Source organism: Vanacampus margaritifer, chromosome 1 (assembly GCF_051991255.1).
Source record: "Vanacampus margaritifer isolate UIUO_Vmar chromosome 1, RoL_Vmar_1.0, whole genome shotgun sequence".
Classification (NCBI taxonomy): Eukaryota; Metazoa; Chordata; class Actinopteri; order Syngnathiformes; family Syngnathidae; genus Vanacampus; species Vanacampus margaritifer.
The window spans coordinates 38,171,252-38,198,751 of record NC_135432.1 but is presented as its reverse complement, the minus strand read 5'-3'; the positions used below and the strand labels follow the sequence as shown (position 1 = coordinate 38,198,751).

Here is a 27,500-nt window from a genome sequence, read left to right as displayed (position 1 = left end):
GAATTTTTTAGTTAACAAACTCTGGAGAATACATCTTGTACCGAGCCCGTTGATTTCCCCCCATCCGAACCACCAATCACAGAGTGACATTGTGTTTGGGGCATGATATGCAGCTGTGACAAAACCAGGAAGCCAGCGCCGACGCCGGGGCAAACAAAGAAACCTTACATGGACGAATGGACACTGCAGTTAATTCTATTCTTGGCAGAATTACCTGCCGTTTCCTTGTTGAATGAACAGGGGGAGGCGCTTCGTGCATTTTTATATTCTTAAAATATATTAATCTATATCAATATATTCATACTCCCCCGCCCCCTTCCCCTTGGACGAGAATGAAGACGACATTTTCATCAGTGGCCGTGGTTGGTCAAAACAAACGTATACAATGCCGCATCGTCCAATCAGCTTGAAGTATTGAACAGAATGTCCCGCCTTTCCCGAGAAAATCAACGTGGAGCAGTCCCAGATTGGTATTGTGGAGAACTTTCTTGAGTGAATCACAATTATCAATCTGGCTATTGCCAGGTTAACTGTAAGCTTAAACTGCTGTGTAAAGGGCAGTTTGGAGATCTTCTGGAGTATGACGGGGTACAAGAGCACAGTCGTCTGCATACTGCAGTTTTAGGCCATGTATACACATAGCCGTTTTTTTTGCAAACGGGAGATATTTTTCTGCGGCTTGCCGTCATCCACACGTCCGCGGGGATTTTTTCCTTCACAGCCACACACCTCTAACTCTGTTGTTTTGAGTCAATGCTGCACATGGAACCTTTGGTAAAGTAGTTGAGGATGTAGGCGGAAAAGGGGTCTATAGCACATTTCATATGGCAAGCATAAATTCAATGTGCTTCAAAATTAGTCTTGGTCGTAAAATTCAAATATTATGTAAGTTCATGAGAGCTGCATGACAAGCTTCATTGCTGTTTATTGATCCTGCTGTTGTGTCTTCAGATATGTGTCTGCCTCGGCTACTTTGGATGACATTACCCACTCAGAAGCGTGAGTTGATCAATTTTTACTGTTACTCTATCTGGTCTGTCTGGACCTACGTGTTGGCTTCTTTGCTGGGGCTTCTTTTTTTTGTTGGCCGTTTGCTGCTTATGTCAGAGGAGAATCTCCACGTGGTTCATGGTCACATACAAATATTGTAACAGAGGCGTGGACACGCTGCTTTAATATGGGTGTTTTTCAGAAAACATGGACTAGGAGTGTGACATATGAACCCAAAATTGAACGTTTACAAAAACAGTTAAAAATTATATATGCTATGCTTTTAATCAATCCTTCATGCTGTGTGCTATGAATAAATAGAGATCACCCAGCCCTTTATTTGCAGGAGATGGTTGAATGTTGTGATATACTCCATTGTTTCATATTGGAATGGTTGGAACATGGGCACCAAACACACTGAGCACTTACACAAAATTATTTGTATATTAATTATTTTCACACTTGAACAAAACACAATCTTCTTGAACAGAGTTAAAAACTGGTACAAATGATCAATTATATGTAGAAAATAACCTCTGGATGGTGATCACTGGTCGTCAAAGACAGTCAGTACATTCAAGGGCTGGGCGATATGGACCAAAAGTCATATCCCAATATGTTTTGGCTTAAAGCAACACTAAATAGGATTTGAACCTTCAATTCATATTTTCATAATTCTGCTGATGAAAAATTGACTTACAGCTAGATTAATGAAACCTTTCATGGCCTGAGGGGGTCTGTATCATTTTCACTGGCACTAAACAACTTTGAGGTGGATGGTGTGAACTCTGCCACACACAAAAAAAACTACAAATGTGCAGACTGCTTTACGGCATACATCTTTTCTCCAGTCGTTCCAGACCGAAGTCGAGTCAAACGTCTACACGCGATTACTGTTATCATGCAGAAGCTACAAAACACCCCAAGAAACAAAGATTTTTTTCTGATGCGACAATAATAATGATAATGATAAGCCTACCTCGATGTGGTTAAAAGCACAGTGCAGGATTTTATCTCGCTGGAGAGGCAGAACACGGAAATTTCCAAATAACGCTGCCTTTGTGGGGACTCTGCTCTTTTTAGAAGGTAGCTTTCCATGCTCAAATAAAAAATAATCATGCTAATGTTAGTTAGCTATTCAAAAATTGCTTGGTAGCAATAAATAGCCATCAGCTGATAGTTCGCCTTTCCACACTGACTCGACCAGCCACGCAACACTCAAAAGTTGTGTTCTTTCTTGTTTACAAATGCTTGTGAATGTACTGTATCGCGTGAAGGGAGGAATGGGGGGAGCGCAGCCGTTTGTGTATACAATAAAAAAGGTAAGATCACAACCACGTCTGCTGTTAACATACTTGAGAAACGTTATAGTGCTGTATAAAGAAAAAATAGAAGGGCGTCCGGATTTCAAGATACGCGCTTTGCCTCATGGGAAATGTGGTTCTTTCAAGGGAAATTAAAGGGAAAACAATACCACTTTTTTCCAAAGGTACCGCCATAATCAATAAAAACAAAATGTAATTTGAGCTACTTTAAAGAGCCTATTTTATGATAAATCAACTATTTTGAGCTTTTAGCCATATTAAAATGCTAATGTATCCCGCCTTAAAATACACGCTCTCATCATCTTCTTTTTCTAATCAGTTAATTTCTTGCATAATTTCAAATGGGAAAAAAAAATGTACCCCGATATTATGACATGAACACATTTTCTGAATGTCGTATGCAAACATGTATTAAATGCTTTACTTAAATGCATGTAATAGGGCAGGGCGGTATATTCAATATAAGGTATCAATTTTGCCAAAGGTAGAGCTTTTATACTCTACCGTCTTAGCGCGGTAGCGCATATTAATGATGTCACCGCATAGCGCGTGTTGATGACGTCATCGTATCTGCGTCCATGCATTCCGCACGGAGCGCTCATGCGTCATAATTCAACCTTTGGCGGCCAGCTTGACTCGTCCTCACGCGACTGTCGACTTCCAACATCAACACAGTGCAACCTCGAAATTATATCTAATTGCCCATTAAGGAAGTTAAGAAAGTTAATTATTGTGTGATAGACACAAGTCTGCGGCGTTACCAACTAGCCAATAACTGGAGCGTAAACAAATGACAGCGTTCAGCGAGCCGATTTGCAGCTGCATTCAAATGCTGTCAGACATTTCAAACTCAGACAGAAAAAAGTCCATCAATGCATTAACCGTTAATAATTGCAAATATTTAAACAATGTAAGCTTTCTATAAATCTATAAAAGCTCCTTATAACATTTACCATAAAAAATAGGAGCACCTTTACAATAGTCGCCTTTAAACAGGCATTAAACAAAACATTGAAATACACAATCTTAGTCATAATATAGCAGTTTTATTTTATTTTCATCAGTTACTTGAGTTTACATATTATACCCTCTGCAATGTGCTCATATACTCCTGGTTGGGAAACACTGCATAGGACGACCTAATTAGAAGTATTGTTGAAGGGCGAGATTTGACTGATGCTTGGCATGCTAAGAGCTGCCCCTCTGCACTCAACAATGTTGACAAAAGCAAAGCCTTTCCGCCCCAATTTATTTTAAAGTAATACAGAATAATTGACCTGTTTAAGTGCAGACAATCTAGTTACAGTAAAATATTTTGCAGCTATATGTTGAGTCGGTCATTCTTTAAGTCATCTGAAACTACGCTATGCAAAAAACTATACAGTACATGAGCGTGTGCAGTGGATCAAAAAATGTTGAAGACGTTTATGATGTTATGAATACGTCCTCATAACATTAAATGTCAAAAGAATTAACACATAACCGATGCTCTTCAAATTTGGCGGGGAAAAAATATTGATAAAAAAAAACTTTTTTATTAAGTGATTAATCGTGATTAGTCAAAATTCTAAGATGTGATTAAACTGATTTAAAAATGTAATCGTTTGACAGCTCTAATTATTTATTTAAAAACACTTAATTCTATACTATGCAAGTAATTGATTAGAAAAAGAGGTGAGCATGTGCAGTGGATCAAAAAATGTTGAAGACGTCCTCATAACATTAAATGTCAAAAGAATTAACACACAGGGATGTGATTTTTCCGCTAATTCGCGGAATTCCGCTTTTTTTTATCTCCCCCCCAAAAAAAAAAAATTCTGAATTTTTTATTTATTTATAGTAGTTCATTGTGTATGCACATGACTCCGACAGATAACATCTTCTGCTATAACAAAGACATTTGTGGTATGCTCTAATATGAGTTACTTTTCATTTGGTCATGATACAATTATTTGTTCATGAAATTTGAGCTCTTCAACATTATTTATGTGTTAACTTAGTAATCACATTAGTTAGATATGATGATATTCTCAGTGATAGTTTTTAAAAGCAAAGGCAGTCCAATGTTTTTGAATGTGACTGATTTTTAGTTGACTAAAACTGCCATTTTATATGGGATAGTTCAATATACATTGAAAATTTATGCTGTTGTTTTGTCTATTTCTTTGTCATGTGAGTGCATTGAAAGTACTTAAAAACACGGAAAACCCATGAGCTCCGGGGGGCTACGCCCCCCTTGTCCCCCCACCAAGGCACTGCCCTGGACCTAGCTGGGTGCCAGCGGCCCCCAGACCCCCGGCTAAATTTTCAGATAATTTCACTTTGGTCAAATCACATCCCTGAACACATAACCAGTGCTCTTCAAATTTGCCGGGAAAAAAATATTGATAAAAAAGCCTTTTTTATGAAGTTATTAATTAAAATTCTAAGGTGTGATTAATCTGATTAAAAAATGTTATCGTTTGACAGCTCTAATTATTTATAATTAAAAAACACACACTTAATTCTATACCGTGAGTATATACCGTTACCGTGAAGGGATGCAGTTTATGCCATGATATTAATTTTGGGCCATATCGCCCAGCCTTATCATGTAGTTATGTTTACTGCTCAATCACAACCTTCACTATCTTTAACGTAACCATTCACTGTCAAGATAAAGGATCATTTGTGGTCACAATTAATATTGTGATTAATCTGCATTAATACATGATGATTAATGCGATTATTTTTTGTGATTAATCAATGAGCTAACTTTGACAGCACTAGTAACTCCAAATTAGCTTTGGTTGGTAACAGACACAAACACATTATTTAACCCCTCATAATCTATAGCTGAGCATGTGCATAAATCATCTGTGCGTGAGCATATTTTGAAAGCAAAATGCCATGTTCTCCATTCACTGTTAGCGAACGAGCACCAAACTTTTCACTCCTTTTGAAGAGAGGAAACATTTCATGAGTTAAATGGTAAATGGGCTTTTACTTGAATAGGGCTTTTCTACCTTATGTACGTACCCACAGCACTTTAATACTGTCTCCTCATTTAATCTATTGATGACGCAGCATCACTCAACTAGGGTCAGTATCTTGCTCAAGAAAACTTCGACAAGGTCACAAGGGTTGAGAATTGAGCCAGGTCTGCCATCTAGTGGTGATTGGTGATATTACAACTTAAAATTAAAGTTGATTCATATTTGCAGTTCGGCACCCTGCAAATTTGCAGGCTTTCCCCCCCAGTATTTTTTATGTTTTTTTTGTTTTGTTTTGTTTTTTGTTTTCAACCAGCCCGGTAATTTACATGTGAATTTAGGTATTCTATGGAGCATGTATGGTGGAGCATTTCATATTTTGTAGAAATTTTAATTATTTTGTAAAATATGAAATGCGAATTTGGATGCCCCAACCCTGTCATATAGTAGGTGGAAAACTCAAACTTTAGATCTGTTTTTATGTCCCAGGTTTTGAGATGAAACAGACAATAAATCTAAAACTACGACAGGCTGTTACAGAGTCTACATCACTACAGACACTGGACCAATCTGCCTGTCAATTTCCCGCTCCATTGTTCCCTCGCAGCTGAACTGAAGACCCCAAGATACTTCAATTGCTCCACTTAGGTCATCCCCAACCTGGAGAGGCCACTCCATCCTTTTTCGACTGAGGACCATGGTCTCAGATTTGGAAGTGCTGGTTTTCATCCCAACTGCTTCACACTTGGCTGCTAACTGCCCCAGTGCGAGTTGGAGATAGTCAACAGTACCACATCATCTGCAAATAGCAGCAATGCAATACTAATGCCAACAAACTGGACCCCCTCAATGCCTTGCCTGTCCATAGAAATTCTGTACATAAAGGGGACCAAAGGGCAGCCTTGGCAGTGTTCAACCCTCATTGGAACCAAATCCAACTTACTGCCGGCAATTCTGACATCACTCATATAGGGACTGAACAACCTGTATCAGGGGTTTTGATACCTCATGTTCTCAAAGAACCTGCCTTAGAAGTCCGCGAGGGACATGCCTTCGCAAAGTCCACAAAACACATGTAGACTCGGGTGAATTCTCAGGTCCTCTTGAGGACCCTGCCAAGAGTGTGTAGAGCTGGCTGACTCTTCCATGGCCAGGACAAAAACTACTCCTCCTGAATCTGAGATTCAACTTCCCGGCAGACCCTCCTCTGCAGCACCTTTGAATAGATCTTACCAGGGCGACTGAGTGTGGTTTACCTTTACTGTAGTTTGAACGCACTCTCCAGCCCCTCTTCTTAAAAAGGACCACCACCCCAGTCTGCCAGACGAGAGGCACCATCACCGATGTCTACACAATTAGTATAGTCATGTCAACCAGGACAAACCTACAACATCCAGACCAATAGGAACTCCTCATCAGATCTAATCCACCCCAGGACCTTGCCACAAAGGTTTTTTTTAACCACAAGTCATGCCTTATTGATGGTGTCCACCAGCGGATTTGGGGATTGCTGCCTCGGCAAGCACCGACCACCTTATGGCCACAGCTCCGGTCACCTGTCAAGCGGCTGCCCTTATATTGTCCACTCGGACACAATGTTCCCCACCATCCCAGGGACGTGGGTGAAGTACGTGGGAGTTGAAACGCCTTCCAACAGGGGACTCTGCTAGACGTTCCCAACAGACCCACACAATACATTTGTGTATACCAGGTCAGACTGGCATCTTTCCCCTACATAAGAACCAACACACCACTAGATGGTAATTATTTGACAGCGCCACACCGCTGTTCACCCAGGTGTCCAAGACATGTGGCCACAAGTTTGACCACAAAGTCAATCATTGAACGGCGACCTAGGGGTAATATAGACACCATTATGTTTGAACATGGAGTTCAAGTCCAATAACAGACCACCACTTGGGTTCTGATCTGGAATCATGCCCAGCTAGATCTCATCGTCATTGCCCACGTGAACATTTTCTTTTGCTTTACTAAAATAGCTGAGCCACTTTAAGTCATCAGCTTTGAAGTGTCTGAGAAGTGAGGCCTAAGTAATGTACACTGTAGGGCTGGGTATTGCCAACAACCTGCATGCCTTGTCTAAATGTGCGTGCACTGCAGAGCAAGGAGCAGCTTTTATAGACACACCAGGGAACATTGATACATTAAGAAACATGTACCTTGTTAAGTTGAAATATGTAAATACGGGTTGATATTTTTCTTCAGTTAAATTTTTTTCATAGCAAGACACAGTGCCCCATCACTGGTGAGCTATTTTTAGAACAGACTCCAGTTGCTCGTGGGACACGCTGGCATCCATACATTGGGTTTGCTCCGTTGCTACGAACGTAAGCATCTGAGTGTTTCACTCTCTAGGCACGACTAATCAATTTACACTCAATAACCATTACACTAATTAAAAGTTAAGTTTTTCTTGGTTTGAGTGGTCACGTCTTAAGAGGGACGGAGGGATGACGTCACGTCAGTGCTCAGTGCACATTACCACAAGTGAAGTCAATCTAAATTAGTGGTGTCCAAACTCGGTCCTCGAGGTCCGGAATCCTGCAGTTTCTGAAGCTCTGCCATAAGCCTGATAACGATCCTGTTCATACATCCGAAACCTGCAGGACTCCGGCCCTCAAGAATCAAGTTTGGACACCAATAATCTAAACGGTCAGGGGGAAACACAAGCAATCTTAACAAACATATAGAAAATATTCCTTCTTTTACACTAAATAATTGTTTATATAATAATAGCAGTATTTTTTCTCAATTGTTTTGTTTAATATACATTAATATCATTGTAGCCGCAAGACAAGTTAATAAATTTAAAAATAATGTGCCAATATTTTTGTTTTGGTGTTTTTCTAACAAAATAGTACCAATAAGAAGTTAAAGTAACGGATTGATAAGCAGTATCGTTAAGAGTAGTAGTACTGTTAAAATCTTAACAATACACATTCCTGGGCACATTTGGAGTTTTTAGTAAGGGTTCTTCCTGGTTCAAATTGAAGCAGAGGTGGTACCATCCTGACTATGATGGGTGACTACCGATACCATGTAGCCGTACGATCAGGAATGACAAATTATATGAATTGCCATTAATTTCATGCAATGTTAAGGAAAAATAATATACTGGGGTATAAAGGTCTTTCTTTAAAATCATCTGTCATTTTTGGGTGGGGAATTTTATTTACTAGTGGTATCGGTATTTGGTATCAGTGTTGGTGACTACTCGAGTTGAGTATCGGTCGGGAAAAAAGTGATCTCGAACATTCCCAATCCTGATCATGTGCCATTATGTGCATGTATTCTGTAACTTAACTGACTCACTTTCATTTTTTTACAGGCAACATATAATACTCCCATGTTCCAATAATAATAATAATAATGACAATAATAAGTTCCAATAAGAATATGACTATTATGTTAAACGGTTCTGACATAACATTTCAAGAGTGGGAAGTATCGGCCACGTTTTTTTTCCAGGATTCAAAATATGAATTTCCGTTGCATGATGTGACGATGTCATAAAGTACAGCCCATCAAATGCAAAGAATCTTTCACATATAGATGAAAAATCTATTTCCAGCTTTATACCAGCAAGACAACCAGGCGCCTGACAGCCAGCCAGCATCATGTCAAATTTGTACAATATACAGTATATACAGACTACCAGCATTTTACATTTCCACGGTGGATGGAATATTGTCGTCATGATTTTGCTACGCGAAGCTCACCGCTAGTGCTCGTTCATTCTGAATGCAGAGCTCAAATGGAACTCACCATCAATCTCATTCATTTTGGCCACGTCTCAGAGTCGACGGCGAGCAGTCCTTACTCAACTGGGCAGCTGAAGGCTTCCTGCGGTCCCTAAAGACGCCATACCCGAAACTGGAGCCATGACCATGAGCGAGCACCGAGGAAGACTCTATGAAAGGCTGTCGGCTGCGACCCGCAATTTATAAAAAAAATTACTACAATCATTAAAAATTCATCCACTAGTACATATTAAATTGTAAATATAGTTTATCGTTGTTGTAAAACATTATTATGTTTATTGTATATTAAGGGTGTGAATTGCCTAGTACCTGGCGATACAATTCGTATCACGATTCATAGGTCACGATTCGATACCGATTAATCCCGATCCGAATCTAGAAATTGATTACTGCAATTTTTTGAAATCAAATTTAGAAAATACTAATCAGTAAACTTGTACATGTACACTGTAAGATTTCTATGAAAATGTATTTATCTGAAAATTCAGGCTTATAACTGAGCCACTGCATTTAACAAATAGGTTGCAGTCTGTTTCATGTTTGAACAGCACTGAAATAAAATATTAAGGCTTAATGTTACATTAATATAACATTCTTCCATGCTGAATGTGTGAATCCTAACCCTAAGTAAGACGATTTGTTGAATATTCCCCTAAAAAAATTATCATATATCTAACACCTGCATCAGATTAGATGTGCTCGTTAGTCAAACAGGAGTAATAACACCTTGGAGAGCTGTTACACCAAGTGGATTGACACGAATCATGGTTCCAACATGAGAGATGTTATAAGAGAGAGCGGTGATGAAGTACTGATGGTCAGTTAGTGTTATTTTGTAAACAAGTGCCTGTTGCTGCCACTTTTTTTCTTTTTCTTTTTTCTTTCTTTCTTTGTGCTTCTTAAGCCAATGTTGCCATTTAAATTATTTTAATTATGTCTCATAGCTTTAATCAACGAAATGAATATCCTCCAAAGACTGGTGAATCAATAAGTTTTGCCAGTGGTTGTAATACTACAAATCAAATTGTTGTTTGCATTCATATCACAGTAGATTGATTGATTGATAGTAGGGGAGCGGCATGGCTCTGTAGTTGAGTGGTTGTCTCCCATTCGTGAGGTTGTGGGTTCGATCCTCCTTGGTGACCATGTTGAAGTGGCCTTGAGCAAGACACTGAACCCCGATTTGCTCTCAATGGACCTGGCAGCGCCTTGCGTGGCAGCAATCGGCCGTGTGTGTGTGTGTGTGTGTGTGTGTGTGTGTGTGTGTGTGTGTGTGTGTGTGTGTGTGTGTGTGCGGCTTAAATTGTAAAGTACTTTGGGCACCATATGTTGTAGTTAAAGCGCTACATAAAAAGGTAAGCTAACCCATTTACCGTTTAGATTGCACAGTACTTCAAGGGAAGGAGCCAGGCCATGCCTCTCATGCATGGAGCTGGAGGGGGGCGAGATAGCTCTTCTCCTGTTGTGAGAATGCTTCTTAAATGAATATCTTAATTTTATTGTTAGTTAGAAACAAAATCGGAGAGGTAAAATTTGCTAAGTAACGTTCATATGGCCTAAAGGAATAGAAAATACCTTTTTTGTAAATACGATTAGCAAAACTGTGAAGGGTCAGACCTCGGTAGCCATCCCTAAGCCCAACCTTTGTCTTCAGACTTGATATGGTAAACATCACCTGAGCTGAGGATGCTTGTTGCATGAAGCTGATGATGATGGGTGGAAGGTTAAAACTGTTTTATACAGACTGTCAGTACGCACTGTTTAGAAGGCATGAAATTATATTCTGTGTGGTATTCATGCTATTCATAGACGGCTTGGTGCCAAGAATCCCAAAGACGAAACAAAGTTGCAGAAGTAGGAGTTCCAACGTTTTGTACCCTTTTGCAGATACAAGAAGACTCAGGAGACACTCTCCCAGGCCGGGCAGAAGACCAGTGCGGCACTCACCACCATGAGCTCGGCCATTAGCAGGAAGCTGGGCGATATGAGGTATGTCGCGGCTCAGATGCAGTCTTTCAACTTTCATGCGGTCATGACCGCTTTGGATCATGTATGCTCAACATTTTTTAGGATCTTTTCATTTGGGTTCTGTCCACTGTTCTGTTTGTTTATACTTTTATTTTTAGATATATTTCACTCTAAAACAGGGTATCTTCAGATTGTTAATAAGTCTTGCACTATATTTTCCCAAATTAAAGCTTAAACTCCTTAAAAATGTATACCTTTAATCATTTTAATGCATTGTCTACTGTTCAGCAATCTTAACCTTTTATGTTCTCAAATTTGTTACACTTTGTACACTTTTGTAGCTAAAACATACATGTGTAAACACACGGCAATAAAATTGTCTTATTGTGGATATAAAAAGTCTTAACACATTTTAAACCCATTATTTTCTTTGCAAGAATGGGCTCTGTGTCAGCACTAGGGGGAAAAAAAGATTTGTTAACCTCGGGAGCCGTTATGTTGAGACCAAAGCAAGGCTCAAAATAATAATGTTCTTTCTTTGCGGGGCAGTTTTGGAAATCATTGACTTCACTTGAGAAGCAACTTTCTAATTTTGTGGAAATCATTATTTTCATTATTTTTTGCATGTTGATTCCAGAGACACAAGGGTTTACAATGAGATATATGACAATATATTGATTAAGCAATTGGTTTTCGTTTCTATATTTTATGTCTTAAATCCACATTGTGTATAACAGCAAAGTGTAAGCAAAGCTGGATTGATTACAGTAGATCTTTTTTATTTATTTTTTTATTAGTAGTATTTTGTACCACTACAGCCCCTCCTTTTTCAACTGCTATTGTTACAATTTTATAATTGTTGTGTAGTTCATTGAGGACCTTTTGTTCTAATATGTTATTATAATGTGTGACGTTGTTTTTAGATATAACAGCAGCCTCAGTGTCTCTTTCCAAAAAGAGACTAACTGCACCTATGATCCTTTATCTTCCATTCAGTTAGGCCCGAAAACTCCATAGTTTCTTGGAGGTGGGGAGGGGTGGAGTGGTGGAGGGTAACGTCATGCTTGTCCCTGTGGACATGTAGTGTTGTTAGCTAGCATAACAACACATTTGGGATGGGGGGAAAAAAAAAGCAGAAGACCCTTGCCCAAACTCCAGCTCAGACTCAAAGAAAACTGAAAAAAAAAAATGAGGATAATGCAAACTGCAGTCACCCGTGTGTCTGTGTCTCTTATCTACCCACTTGATGTTCAAGCCATTATACCGCACTGCACACGTTTTTGAACAAATATTACTGTATGATTACTTAACAGCCGTGGTCTGCGCATGTACATTTTAAGGTGTCCAGAGGATGCAAATTGTGTGTAAAGGGCATTCAAGCGTAAAACTCCGGATTAAAACAAAACAAAACAAAAAAACTAATTTTATGCCACAACCTGTTACGTAATGGCACAAACACACACGACACACACTCACCATCACCACTAAAAAAAACAAGAAGATTTTAATTTTGTAGCGCTACTTTAAATAAATAATAACACTACAAAATGGTGTACAACTAACATTTACTTTAATGTAGGACAAACAAAGAGCAAAAACAATCAACTAGGAACCAGATAGGATCATGAGTCTTCATCACTCTTTGACTTCCTTCTACTCTTGTTGTGGCTGTGGTGAACTAATGCTTTAGCCTCACACTCACTTTTGTGCTTCCCTTAATGCCTACTGTGTGCTTTGCAGAGTGCTTCCTTTCTCCAATTCTTTTAGGTAAGACTGTGCTATTTCCTCCCTGCCACTTGGTGGGTGTGTGCTTGAGTATGTATGCATGCATAATAGATATGTGTGGCTGCTGTGTATTGTAACACGTGCATTTTCTTTGTCTCCCCTTTAATGCTTACAAAGTAGCCACTATTCCATTCGCCACTCCATAAGTATGCCAGCTATGAGGTAATGTAACGCCCATGGCGTCTTAATAATTATACCAATATTGTCGACAATGTTAGAATGTCATCATTTTGCTCTGATTGTCACTATTGCTGTGTTCCACACTGGATGCAGGAACCTTTCTAGTAAATGAAAATGGCTGACAACCCAGATAAACTGCTAATTGTTTGCTAAAGTAATACATCCACTATAGCCTGATCAATGTGATGTTTTTGGGTCTGATACTGATATTGGTAGACCCCCACCCCTACAAAATTTGATTCAAAACAAAGCAGAAAATGACTAAATTAAAATAAGGGACTCTAATTACTAACACTGGCAACATAAGGACTGTAAACTCTTAGTCTTATATTCATGTTGGACATGGGAATTAACAGTTGCCTGAATTTTTACTCTTCTCAGTATTTGAAAGAAAATTCCCTACTTTGGTGGAATGCAGCAAAATTTAGTAATGTTAAAAATGGACAAAGTTACGACTGCATAAAAACACATTGTTGTTATTCTTATAACCTTGGTTTTTTTTCATTACTATATTGCAGCAGCAAATAGCACTTATGAAATGTTGACGTAGTTCTTGTGTCACAGGAACTCCGCCACCTTTAAGTCGTTTGAGGACAAAATGGGCAACCTAAAGGTGAGCAATGTCATTGAAACACTTATTTAAACTAGATGAAACAATTTCTGCAGAAATTGCGTGTGAATGCTGAAATGTTGAATGAAAAAATATAGAAACGTGGAATCATCTTAAATGAGGGGGAATGTTGAAAGATATGAAATTATGTCAAATCATATTTAACTCTTTTCCTACGTAAAACTGAAATCCCAACGAGTACCGCCATCAACGTTAATTTGTCATTTCATTCTCAAGGCATTTTTAGAGGCCAACACCAAACTACTAATAGTATCTCTCTTTTGGGATGTCCCTCCAGTTGTTAACAAGGGAAATCTCACCCATCAGCTCCTAAGACAATCAGAACTGTTGTGATCGATTTAATGCCCTGAGAGGCTAGAGTTGCGGGACTTTTACCTCTTTCAGTAAAATGACTTTATTGGTCTTTGACAGTTGAGGGATCAATCCATTTTGGGGTGGAAAAAATGCCTGTTTAGCGCTCACAAAATAATAAATAAATAAAAATTGCAATCTACGACGGCATAATAGGCTCATGTATAAATATATATTTTTTTAGAGGGCGAGGGCAATATTCTGAGAAAACTCGCAAATTTGCCACTTTATAAAGTCACAAATTTCTGACTGAAGTGGCAGATTTACAAGAAAAAAAAACAGAAACTTACAAGAAATACACGTAGCGTACTACTCGAATGTTTGTGCCAATACATTACATAAATTTTCGGTTGGGTTTTCATATGAGATAGTAATGGCTTTAACTATATAATTTTAAGCAGTACGGCCAGCGACAAAGATGCCTTGCTTTGTGAAGGTCCACACCCTGATGATCAAGCATTTAAGTTAATTTGTTAAAATAAATATACTTGTACACTTATGTTTCCAGAATTATTTGCACATTCATACATTTTGTTTTTTTTGTACAAGCAGCTAAGTTGATGTGTCAAATCTGCTGCTCTCTGTCATTCACTTGCATTTACCTAAAGTATGCTAGCTTCTGATTGGTTAGCGTTCAGTCAGCTGATAAGGGATCAGGAAGTGTTGTCGCTCTTGCTGCCGTATATGACGAGTGAAGTTTAAATTACGAATAAAACCGTCTCCATCCTGCGTTTTCATTTTGTGAACAGTGTGCCATTAACCATTACCAAATGATTCCTGAGCACGGCCCCTGCTGCTGCTCACCGCTCCATCAGGGGATGGGTCAAATGCGGAGAATTTCGCCCCACTTAGGTGGGTGTGACAATCAGTGGTACTTTAACTTAACTTAACCAACGAATCCTCATATTAGACGATAGCTACGCTACGTGTATATCTCGTAGGTTTCTGAGGGTTTTTTCTTGCAAATTTGACACTTTATAAAGTGGCAAATTTTCCACTTTATAGTCGCAAATTTGCACATATTTTCTCTGAATATTGCCCCCCGCCCTCCCTCATATATAAAAAAATAAATTCATTAATTAGACGTGGCCCTAATACGCCGTCCTACCAATCAGCTGGTCAATGGCAAAAAAAAATAATAATAATAATAATTATTCCTACCTTCTTTGAAAAGTTGAAGGGCACTTCCAGCTAACCCTGATATGCTATTTTCCTTCATGTACAGTACAAGGTGGTGGGCCCTCGAGGAGATGAGAGCCCTGCTGATTCCACCACCCCCACTCAGGAGAACCTGCCTTTCTGAAACCCCTCCATTCCACCTGGGACTTGGCAGCACCTCATTTTGCAGCGGTGCCCGCCCGCCGCTGAAAGCCTCCGCCAAAACCACAACCGTTTTTGCGCCAGCATCTCTGCCATCCGGCCAACCGCCTTTGACCTGAACCTTATTTTCTCCGCTTCCTCTCAATTCTTGTCAGTGTGAACGAACGCATGCGGGACACTCCCGGCTTGCACGTAGCCTGGTTGGTGTGGGTCTCCTCTTAGCAACAGAGCTCTTGGGTGAACACTTTTGTATGATAAACACTTTTTCACTGCTTTGCATCATGTTTTTACAAGACTGCCGCCAACATTCTGCATGGAGGAAACAAAGGAGAAAAGTAGCAAATGACACACACAAACGCGTGCGTGCATGTGTGTGACTTACTGATATGTACGTTTCCTTCTGGGCTTATCTCGCACTCCTCTCCTGTCAATAACCACCTTTTTGCTTCAATGTTTATCCATGCGCCACCATTTTGGATAGGTGCACCGATTAGTTAGCTACTAGCCTTAGTTGTGCACAGGTAGCCATTTTGCTAATTGAAATTATTTCAAAGCAAAGCACATTGACGCAATCCGTGACACGCTGTAATTGCTTATGTATGTGCACGTGACCAATGATTTAAGCTGCTCGAACATTGACTTGAGTAACTTGTTACACATGCTGTTAGTTTTATTGGCAGCATAAACTGCCACTAATAACGTGGAAAGCTGCCATAAGAAACATTAAATGCCAAGCCAACATTAGAATTTTTCATTTGCTTATAAACTGTTGAGTCTCATGCATTTTTTTTCTTGATTGAAATTGCCACTTAAACAATGTCCGCGTCTTTCTTTGCCTGCAAGTTATTTGTTTTACATCCATACATACACACTTGATGAGAAAGAAGTGCAGAAGTGTGTGTACATTTGTGTGTTGTCAAGAGTGCAAGCTTTATCCTGGACTTGGATTACATGGATTTTATTGTGACATTGGATCATATTGGAAAGATGATGCTGAATGAGTTTTGGTTTTGTTGCGTGTGAGTTATCAATAAAGCATTCCTTTAAAAGAATACATGGGTTGTCTAATTCAAATCTACTCAACCGAACGTCAACATGTTCACGTTTTATGACATATAATTGTATTTCAGTCTTAATTTCTCAGGTAACGCGGGTTAATGAACATTATATGCACATGCGGCCCTCGATTCATATTTGCAATTGTTTACCGTTACCAAGACATTCAAAGATGTAATATCAGTGTCAACCGCAAGATGTCAAACATCACTGACTATTGTCTCCAAGGCTGGCCCCCCACCAACACCCACCTGTAACCTTTATTAAACATCCCGTTAAAAACCTTTTTTGAAGGGAGTCCTGGCCACAAGGCATTAACAAATACATCTATTTTGAAAAACATGCATATAACACTGTTTATGCGGACAGGGGAAAAAAACGTGTGGCTCATTTTTGTGATTTTATGCAGACTTTGGCAGGAGATTGACAGATTAAAAAAAGATAAAATCATTGGACCTCAAATGTGGGAATTCAGTCATATTTAGTCTGTGCAAAGTTTACATTTACATTTTCACATTGATTTTACAGAATCCTTAGTTTTCAAAAGACGTGATGACAGTAAAGACTATTGGCCATATTCAAGATGGTGCACTGTACAATGTTTTTCGCGGAGAAGCAGAAGAAAAAGCAGCAATCATTCCTGTAGTGGACTCAAGGTGCGTTAAACGAACATGCACACAGTAGGAAATCATATCTATGCACAGAAAAAGCTCAGACGACTTACAGAGCAACAGACACAGGTTGTGACGCATTTTTGACACTTCCCTTAAAAATAAGTGGAGTGTGAATTATTTTGTTCCCAGTTTGTAGTATTTGATTACAAATTCGGCTAATTGGGAGCAAAATGGAGAAAAGCAGAGACACTCAAGCAACGTTACATTGAGTTATTGGAGTGCCACTGTCTTGCTACAGTATATATATATATAATATTTAAAATGGATGACAAATACAGTCAAATACAGTACTTCAAAAATATGGAATGCAATGTGAAAGCACTTACAGTATAAACATAAATATATACAGTATGTACATAAATTAACATGTATACATCCCAATATTTTTAATTAGTAATAAATAAAAATAATTAGAAGTTATTTTGTCAGTTTTAAGTTTGCTGCTTTTGCTGATGTTTTAGAGTTTTGTCGAGGTACCGTTTCAGTACCAGTATCGAGGTATTTTATGCAGGTATAGAATCGAAGTCAAAATTTTGGTGTCGTGACAACACAAGTGGAGGGTGACGTCCAGGGGTGGACTGACCATTGAGAAAGAGGGATTTGATAAAGCTGCTTCTTTTTCATTTCCTCTTTTATTGAGTACTGTTGTTATTGGTTAATTGTTGTATGCTTTGTTCATTGCATGTTCAGTTTTGAAGATTTTGTCATGGTTATCTGATTGACATTCTGTAAATTGTTAGGGAGTTGGACAATGTTTTGATATTTGTCATCATTATAATTTGTACTACGTGTAACCCTAATATGTTGTCGTTGTTTCTCGGAGGTGGTTAAAGGCGGGCTACAAACGGTCTCAAGTTTATGATGATTTTCTGGCGTCTTCCTGCTAAATAAACCAACACTGCAGGACAGGATTCGTGCATGTCTCACTTTATTCCACACTTTCTAGAACGAGGCTCGCTCGGTTACACCTCTCCCTCTTTCTCTTGGCTCATGACATGCGGAGTACACAAAACAAAACACCTCAGTATGAAACTAAAATACAAAACCAAAAGTAGCAATAATCCACAAAACAAATTAGTAAATTGCAAGTAAATAAAAAAATACAAATTTCCCGATAAATAAAAATACACATTTCCAAATGTGTTACAGTCTTCCCATGCTACGAAATGAAATGTCCACATTTCAAATAAAAACAAAATAAAACACAAATAAAGGAGTATGCAGTATGCACAATTAAATAGCACAATCAGAGCCAACTTTGAGAAAACATTTCCTCAGGGGGATTTAAAAAAAATTGGTTTAGATTACACAAGTGAAACCAACACAGCAACACAATAAACATAAAAACATTCAAGTAACAAAATCCCTGAACCTCCGTGGCTGACAAATCCTACAACCAGTCCGGGTCACCACAAGGCGAGCATCTGGAGAGGTAGTAGGGGACTCACTGAGTTGGGAAATGGAGGAGAGTGAAGGAGAAAGAAGGGGACCAGAGGCACTAGGAGAAGATGGAGCACTGTGAAGAACAGTGTCAACTGCAGGTGCAGCATCAGGTGGCCTATTCCGTGTAGGCACATGTGGTGGAGTCGGAGAACATAAAGGGTAGAGCCCCTGACAAAGCAGAAAAGGGCGGAACAGATGGCGAAGCACTGTCTAACCTGGGTGAAACTGTTTTATCCATATCAACAACAGACTGCAGGTACCTTTGAAAGCTTTGAGCCTGTTATGATGCACAATCCATGTCCGTGAAGTGGTTTTGCGTGGATCAGTGATCTCATAGGTCACACTTAACTGTCCATCTTGCGCCACTCGCTTCAAAATGACAAATGGCCCTTTCCATCTAGGAGCCAGTTTATTCATTTTGTTAGCAGGATCATCAAGAAGAACAAGTTCCCCTGGCTTATGTGGGTGAAACACAACTTTCTTGTCGTATTGAGATTTTTGACACAATTTACTAAGTGTGGAGTTGTGCAAATGCATGTGACAAGCGAGATGACAAGTAAGATGCATAAGCTGCAGGTGTAGGTGAAGTCACACTGGGACTACAGTTCAAAACAACGTCCAGCGGCAAGTTTGGTTCCCTGCCATGCACAAGAAAGAAGGGAGAAAACCCTGTGCTCGCATGTACGCTGGAGTTGTATGCAAGTTCAACTTTGGGAAGGAACTGATCCCAATCACGACCAGATTGTGCTATGTACTTAGCAAGTTGGTCTTTCAGCGTCCTGTTAAGTCTTTCCACCATGCCGTCTGACTGTGTATAGTATGGGGTGGTGCGTGTTTTTGTTATTCCCAATAACTGGCACAAGTATTTGACAAGGTCAGATTCAAATTGTCTACCCTGGTCTGTATGAATCGACTCTGGCAACCCATGTTATCTGACATAATCCTCAAAAATAAATTTTGCAACAGTTATGGCAAGCTAGTCTTTCAGAGGCAACAGATTTGCATAGCGTGTAAAATAATCAGTGATGACCAAAACATACCTATTGCCCCGAGATGTAATAGGAAATTCAATGATATCCGCAGCGACTTTTTGAAAAGGTCGGTCTGCGTGAATAGACTGAAGTGGGGCACACTCCCGGGGTACAGGAGACGCACGTTTCTGACAAGGAATACACTCGGAACAAAATGTGTGCACATCACGAGACATGTATTGCAAATACCTTTAGCTCTCTGAAGTGTGTGGTCAGTGTTCAAATGGCCACTTGACTGATTACCATGTAAAGCAGCTAAGGCAGTGGGCAGAAATGCTTTTGGCAAGATTACTTGAAAATTCACGGGTGAGTGAGGCCTCGATTTTTGACTTTCTAAAGAGAATCCCATGTCTAATGGTTAGGTTAGAAAACACATGCCACAGCTTTCTCAATTCAGGAGAGCAGTGCCTCAGTTTACCAATAGGGGGCCTACATGCACTGTCTTACGCATGAAATGACTGTACTAAGACATTCATCCCCTTGTTGTTGTTCTTACAGCTATTCAACATCAACAGATAGTGAATTTTCAACGTCTTGATTAAGACTGTCATCAGTGTTTGTGTTCCTAATACTATCTATGTCAGTGACAGCTACTGAAACACATAGCTTAGCTTGGTCAAGTCTTTTGATGCTAGCGTTTGCGTGGTGTTTACCTTCCCGGTGCGTGATAAAATAATCATTGATGTCCAGCTCAAGAATCCATCTACTGCGTCGGCCTGTGGGGTCATTGTCAACTGCGGTTTTCTTTAGGCTTAGCAGTGGCTTACGGTCAGTGACCACAACAAAATAACTGTCTGAAAGAAAATGTTTAAAATGTCTCACGGACCAAACAACAGCAAACAGTTCGTAATCAAAAGTAGACCATTTTCTCTCTGACGGATTTAAGGTGTGGCTTGCATAGGCAATGACATGTTCTTTACTATCCTGTTTCTGGGCTAACACTGACCCAATGCCCTCTAGTGACGCGTCAGTGTACAGCAAGAAAGGTTGAGAAAAGACAGGATGTGCCACAACTGGTGGGTTTGTAAGAGCATGTTTAAGTGACTGAAATACATCCTCACACTCAATTGTCCATGTAAAAATAGCACCTTTGTGAGTTAGTGAATGGAGAGGGGCAGCACTGATGGAAAAGTTCTTAATAAATCTACGATAGTAGGAGCATAGTCCAACAAAAGATCTTACTTCCGTAGTTGTTCTGGTCGTTGGCCATTTGCGTACCTTCCTCAGATTCTTTTCATCTTGTTGAAGTCCTTGGCTGGAGACAACATGTCTCAGGAATGTCACTTCTGTCTGGGCCAGGTGACATTTCTTTGCTTTTAGTTTAAGACCAGCAGATCTGAACTGGTCAAAAACTTCAGCTAGACTCTTCAGATGATCAGTGAAGGTTCGGCTAAACACTAGCACATCATCCAAGTAGATCAAGCACTCTTTCCAATGCAATCCATGAAGAACTAGGTCCATCAGTCGCTGAAATGTGGGAGGTGCGTTTGTCAGTCCCATCGGCATGACGTTGAACTGATAGAGACCAGTCCCAGTAGTAAATGCCGTTTTCTCTCTGTCTTGTGGCTCAAGGTCAACCTGCCAGTATCCCCTTGATAGATCCATGGTGCTGAACCAACAGAAACCTGACAAGACGTCAAGCGCCTCTGCTGGACGTGGCAGGGGGTAGGAGTCTTTGATGGTGACTGCATTGAGCTTTCTGTAATCAATACGGAATCTGTAAGTTCCGTCGTTTTTCCGTACCAAAACAACACGGAATCTGTAAGTTCCGTCGTTTTTTCCGTACCAAAACGGCTGGGGGAGACCTAAGACTGTAGTTCTCTTCATTGATGTCCTGTTCGAGGAGCTGCTGGACTTGCCTGTTGATCTCTCCGCTTGGACGTTTGGGGAGGCCCGGTACGCTCTCTGCTTGATAAGAGGTGTGTCATCAGTTATGATTAACTATTAATTAATTATGTGCTTAACTAGGTCAGTTCGTTCATAGTCCTGGTCATGGGTACTAAACACTGCACAATCATTTTATTTATTCATTTATTTTACATTTTCACCTTTAGATGGAGTGTGCCTTACTTGTTTTTGCATGGATATCTGCACCACTTGCTCACATAAGGTTTGTGGATTTAGTTTCCTAAATAATCCATTTCTGATGTTTAACTTTTTGAAAAGTAGCTCACATTTTAGTACAGTTACAGAAGTTGGCTTGTTGAAGAAGTTGGTTGATTCTGTGTGAATATCACCCATAGGCTAGGATTTTTGGGGGGTATTTAGTGGCAGTGTAATGTTAACATTTTTATACCAAGTTTAGTAAGGCAGGTATCAACATGGCATCCTAAAGTGCTTTGAAGGTCGTCATAACATACTCTTCAGTTTGTACCACAAAAATGATGAGCCCTGAATTCACTGTCACCGCTTATTTTTTTTCTATTTGGAACATTGGAATGCAGCAGGAGGAAAGAGAAAAAAAATTGGCCTTCATGCGCATCGACGGCCTCTCCAACTCAAATTCCCGAGCTGAATTTGGAGCACAGTCCATCCATGGTGACGTCATGCGCGTCCCTGCGGATTAGCGGACATGTGGCCTGCATTTAAGATTGTGCACGTACTCGCACGCTTATCATGAACGAGCCTGACACAGATGCTGCAGTTACGCTTTGGGCCAGAGGTGGCAGTTGCGAGTAAAAAAAAGTGACAAAGAGCACAAAGATCCTTTCAGGCCACAGTTTGGCCATGTGGGCATATGATGATTGGAGGGCATATGATGATTGGAATGAGCTTTTACCCCAGCAACAGTCACCTTTCATCAACATTTGGGGCCAATAAAAAGTTTGATTATCCAACTCCTTCAATAACTTGTAATACCTGCAATTATCACACAGATGGACAATATATAACATAATTGACGCTGAATAGAACATATCAACTATTCACTTCAATAGCAGAAGCCTTTATGCCAATTTCCTTAATATCAAATATTATTTAAGACAGTTCAAACACCCTTTAAAGATAATTGCAGTATCAGAAACCTGGATTAGCAATGAAAGAGGTATGTACTTTGAAATGGACGAATATGAAATGGTTTGTAACAATAGAGAAAGTATGAATGGAGAGGATTTTTTTTAAGGTAGTAGAAAGAATGTTACAGGTGGTGAACAATTTGGTGGAATGTGTCATGCTAGAAAAATACGTATATGGAAGAAAAGAAAAATGTGTATGTAAGTTGTATATATAGAACACCAGGTTCAAATATTGATCCATTTAAATTAATTAAGGTTTCCTCTTCACAATGGTTTTTTTTTTCATGTTTGCACTAAACTTCTAAATCAAACCTAATCGAAACAAAAATGGGGGGAAAAGAAATAAACAAAAACACACTCAGACCCAAAGGACTGCTGGCCTAATGGGCATTGCCCCGAGTGCCTGACAGCCAGTCCGCTCCTGCTCATTTGTTGCAAAGTGTGTGTGTGTGTGTGTGTGTGTGTGTGTGTGTGTATGTGTGTGTGTGTTTGCCTTTGTGTATTATGAGGACATTTCACCTGAATACATGCCGTGCTGCGAGGACATTTTGAATTATGAGGACACAGCCCATGTCCTCATAATTATTTCAATGCAGAAGTGCTTCTAGGGCTGTAGAAGGCTTAAATCCAAAGTTTTAGCCAATGTCCTTGTAAAGCATAATTACGTGAATTTGTGTATTTTTGTGTATTTGATGGCGCCCCCTGTAGGAAGGTCCTTGTAATGCACCACTTCATGAATAATTCACACCAGTGTATATTTCACAGCATTTGATTGGCTGACCATCACCTGTCCTCACAATTACGCACGTCTCCATAATTCAGTTTTTTCTCAAAATGCTGTGTATTGTGAATGTTTGTCTGTAGACACAGAGCCTTTTTTTTTTTTTTTTGCAGCCACCATTTCCTAAGTAAATAATTAAATAATGAAATACCCTACGATATTTAATTATATATTTCAGTATTTAATTATTTCAGTGGTTGTTTATTTAAAAATGTACAATGGTTAACAGCAGAGACAGAGAAACTGTCAGTGCCGTACATTAATTCATCATTTAACATCCCACCCTGCCTTTACAGTATAACATCTTTCTGTACACCAGCGGCCAAATGTTTTGAGAATGACATTGATTTTCTAAGAATCTGCAGTGCTGACTTATTATTGTTTTTTTATGATGGCAATTTGCATGTACATGTACTCCAGAATGTTATAGTGATTAGATGAATTGCAAAGTCCCTATTTGCCATGAAAATTAAAGTAATTTCCTTTAGTGACCTTACAAACTTTAAGTGAAGAAGGCTTCAGGGCACCCAAGAAAATCCAGCAAAAGCCAGGACTATCTCCCAAAGTTGATTCAGCTGCAGGGATAAGGACATCACCACCAGTGTAGAGCTTGCTCAGGAATGGCAGTAAGCAGGTATGAGTCCATCTACACTCATGGTGAGGGAGTAAGACTTTTGGAGGATGGCCTGGTGTGACCAGTGAAAAAGGGATTCCATAAACACAGACCAAAATAAGGAAAAAAGAGTTACAGTTATTTTCTCTGATTAACCCCCTTTCCAACTGTTTGGGGCATCCGGAAAAATGCTTGTCTGGAGAAGAAAAGATGAGCGCTACCATCAGTCCTGCTTCATGCCAACAGTAAAGCATCATGTGACCATTCATTTGCAGGGTTGCTTCTAAGCCAAGTTACTGGGCTCGCTCACAATTTTGCCAAAAAACACATGCGTCCATTACTAAAGTATAGTACCAAAACATCCTCGGACAGCAACTGTGTGACAGCAGCAAGGTTATTTTATTTACTAAAGCAAAAAAACATTTTCGTTAATGAAAAAAAAAAAAATAACTTTTTAAAAAAGCAAACTGAAATCACATTAAACGATTACAAAATTATCTATAATTCTAGCAATAATATCCTTTGTTTTCGTCTGTGGTAATTAATTTAGTATATGAGCCTTTCGGGTTAATTTTAAATGTGATCTATTTTTTTTTTTTAATTGACACTGTAAATCATAGAACAATAGCCACTCTTATCAACAAAGTTCATAATCCAACACTGAACCAATTTGTTGATTTAAATGTGATTTATTATATTGCCCGGAGTACGGAAGTGACGTCATCTAGCAGCCCCGATAGAGAACCGCCCCCGGCTCTAATTACTTCACGAGACGTGATGGCAGTGTAGCTGTGCTAATGAGGTAGGTTTGAAGCTCGAATTTTTCCTCCAGAAACTTGTTTATTTTAATGTTGGTCGCTTGTGTACATTGCTGAAAATGATTTATAATGCAAGTCCAGTGTAAGTGCAGCTAAGCTAACGTTAGCATACCTAACCATCTGTTGATTATGATGGTTGCAGCTAATTATTTAGAATTGCTACGCTTTTGTTAGCGACGGTTAGCTCAGTTAGCATAGCAGAGCTAACCGTCTGTTGAGTAAGATAAATGCTAATTGAAATTTTTAAGAGGAAAGCAATAACAGGCTGGTTTGATAGGCTGGTTTGTGATGTGAAAATATACAATGGTTTAGTATTACCAGTACAGTATAAATGAAGTATTGGTAAATTGCTGCATTTGTGTTTACTTAAATTTGTTCTTTAAATAGAAATATTTCAGTAAAGTCTGTTAGTGTTCATTACATTTAATTTATGCAAATATTTAGCAGAGCTGTGCTATCCACTATTTTATTTTCGTTGGCACATTTACTGCACACTGCACAGGATATTATGGTCCACAGAAAGTCAACTTCAAAACATCTGCACCAAGTTACCTATCAAACTGATTGAAACTCATTTTTTTCTATAGCTTTAGATCATTATCTTCAGTGAGATATGTCAGTCATGAGGCCACAGAGGGCAAAAGTTAAACCCAAAGAAGAGGTAGCATATTTTTCATCCTTAGGTAAAGACAAGGATGGCTTCACCATAAAATATATTAATTCATTCAAAGGTGAGTATTGGTAAAAGATTCTTTAGTATGGGCCTAGTTTTCATTACTGTTATAATGAAATATTTCTGTTGTATCCCTTTTTCTTTGTAAGGTCGAGGAGTGTTCAGTTCCTGCTCCTTTCAGAAGGGAGTCTTTCCTACTGAATATCGAGGAGAAGTTATAAGCAAACAGGAACGTGAAAACAGGCTGAGAGTGTATCATGATGCCCAGAAGGTTTTCATGTTTGAATTTCACTACAATGGAAAAACACTATGGTATGTTTATATGGTGTGTTGTCACACTTAATTTTGTTTTTTTTGGGGGTGGGGGGGTTATCGTGCAAGGTTTGACAAAACATAAAAGATTAATTATAACTCAAAAGCAAAAGTACATTCTTTTCTCAATATAATTTTTTTTGTTTTTATTTCATTTTTTTACAATATTGTGACTTATTTTTTTATTTTACTTTTACAGTTATCGTGAGTATCGCTAACCTCACAATATCATGTTGATTATCATATCGTGATTGCTTATCATGACATTTGGATATTGTTTCATACATGTGACATACTAGAATTACTGGTCGCACATTCATGATTACATGAAATTACAGTATAGCAGTCTAGTCTTAGTAAGAATTTAATTGTATTGGTATTTTTCTATTCATCTACCCCAGGTTTCCACTGAAGCACAACCTGATGAAGACACCGCTATCACAGACTGCGCCAAAGTTGACCAGGTGACTAGATTTCTTTTTGAATGTTGTTGAAATCAGTTTTCAGAAGCAAGACATTAGTGGAGGGTGGAGATACTAGGGCTGCACAATATGTGGAAAATATCTTGGCGCACGAATGGCTCATGCAATATGTGCATTGCAAAGACGTGCAACAAATGGATATTGGATTGTTTGTATACTTTAGTCTGAGGCTAAGCGATATGGCCAAAAAATTAAATAAAAAGTCTTTTAAACCAACCATCCAGCATTCTGCCACCACTTGTGCAAAATTTCAACTCACAATAACATCTGGATGTAACAGAACATTATAACAGTTTTTAATAATCCAGAAGACAAAATACATTTCACGATTTAGCAAATTTTCAACGATTCAATTTGAATTTAATTTATTCAATTAATTTGATTTATTGCCAGGCCCTACTTGAGTCTGATTTTGACCAATCAGAGACAACCTTAATTGCGCATCGCCATACAAGAGAATTGTATCGAGGAGCATTACTAACAAAAAAAACCTTATTTGGATAAAACTAGATCAAAATGAGCATGATTATTTTTCCGCATGTACGTGCATTTCTTTAATTAGATTATGAAGATATATATATTCGGTCCATGTTTAATGTCAAAATAATCTCCATCACTGTATAAAACACCCATGTCGCATGTTTTGTCAATACTGTGCAGCCCTCGCAAGATACACAGTCCTCACAATGTCGTAGTTGTGAATAACTGACACTCTGAGGACAGTGTATTTATACACTGTGAGTTTAAAATACGTTTTGAGGGCTTGGAGTTACACATACAGTCCTCACAATTCATACTCTGGTCAGGTATGGACACTCTGAGGACTGTGTATTTTCTTATTTTTGTGTCATTGTGAAAAATAGACGTCACCAATTTACACAAACCTGTAGTGCAGACAGATTTATTTATTTATTTTTGTAATGGCAAATAAAATGAGTTTGCATTCACATTACTTTAACCTATTCATTGTTCTGTATGTACTGTAACTGTGTAAATGCACAGGTACAGTCAGTCGTGTTACTAAGAATTTAATTTTATATGTATTTTTCTCTTTGTGTACCAGGTTTCAACTGACGCACAACCTGAAGACATACAGTAGCTGTCACAGACCAAGTTGACCAGGTGACTAGATTTCTTTTTGAATGTTGATGTTGAAATACGTTTTTCAGAAGCAAGACGTTGCACAATATATAAAAAAAAGATCTTGTCGCACGAATGGCTCATGCAATATGTCTGTTGCAAAGACATGCAACAAATGAATATTGTATTGTATACTTTAGTCTGACTTTGACCAATCAG

At 38.9% G+C, this 27,500-nt stretch overlaps 2 protein-coding genes across 15 annotated transcripts in view; both read left to right on the top strand.

Annotated features, from left to right (window-relative positions):
* Nucleotides 1–16,356, top strand: part of tpd52l2b (tpd52 like 2b) — a 46,932-nt gene extending 30,576 nt beyond the window's left edge. For 2 of the 11 annotated variants that reach the window (XM_077554030.1, XM_077554124.1), the window contains 6 exons: nt 952–999; nt 10,957–11,058; nt 12,778–12,804; nt 12,940–12,984; nt 13,567–13,615; nt 15,210–16,356. In XM_077554030.1, coding sequence (XP_077410156.1) covers nt 952–999; nt 10,957–11,058; nt 12,778–12,804; nt 12,940–12,984; nt 13,567–13,615; nt 15,210–15,287 — 349 coding nt within the window. In that variant the 3' untranslated portion in view covers nt 15,288–16,356. The remainder of the gene's footprint in view (nt 1–951; nt 1,000–10,956; nt 11,059–12,777; nt 12,805–12,939; nt 12,985–13,566; nt 13,616–15,209) is intronic. The other 9 variants (XM_077554040.1, XM_077554061.1, XM_077554050.1 and 6 more) reach the window with 9 other exon arrangements.
* A 6,648-nt stretch (nt 16,357–23,004) lies between these two features.
* LOC144040111 (tripartite motif-containing protein 54-like) overlaps nt 23,005–27,500 on the top strand; it is a 65,593-nt gene continuing 61,097 nt past the window's right edge. For 2 of the 4 annotated variants that reach the window (XM_077553969.1, XM_077553961.1), the window contains exons 1-4: nt 23,005–25,465; nt 25,557–25,719; nt 26,121–26,183; nt 27,265–27,323. The gene's annotated coding sequence lies outside the window, so the exon portion shown is untranslated. The remainder of the gene's footprint in view (nt 25,466–25,556; nt 25,720–26,120; nt 26,184–27,264; nt 27,324–27,500) is intronic. The other 2 variants (XM_077553985.1, XM_077553976.1) reach the window with 2 other exon arrangements.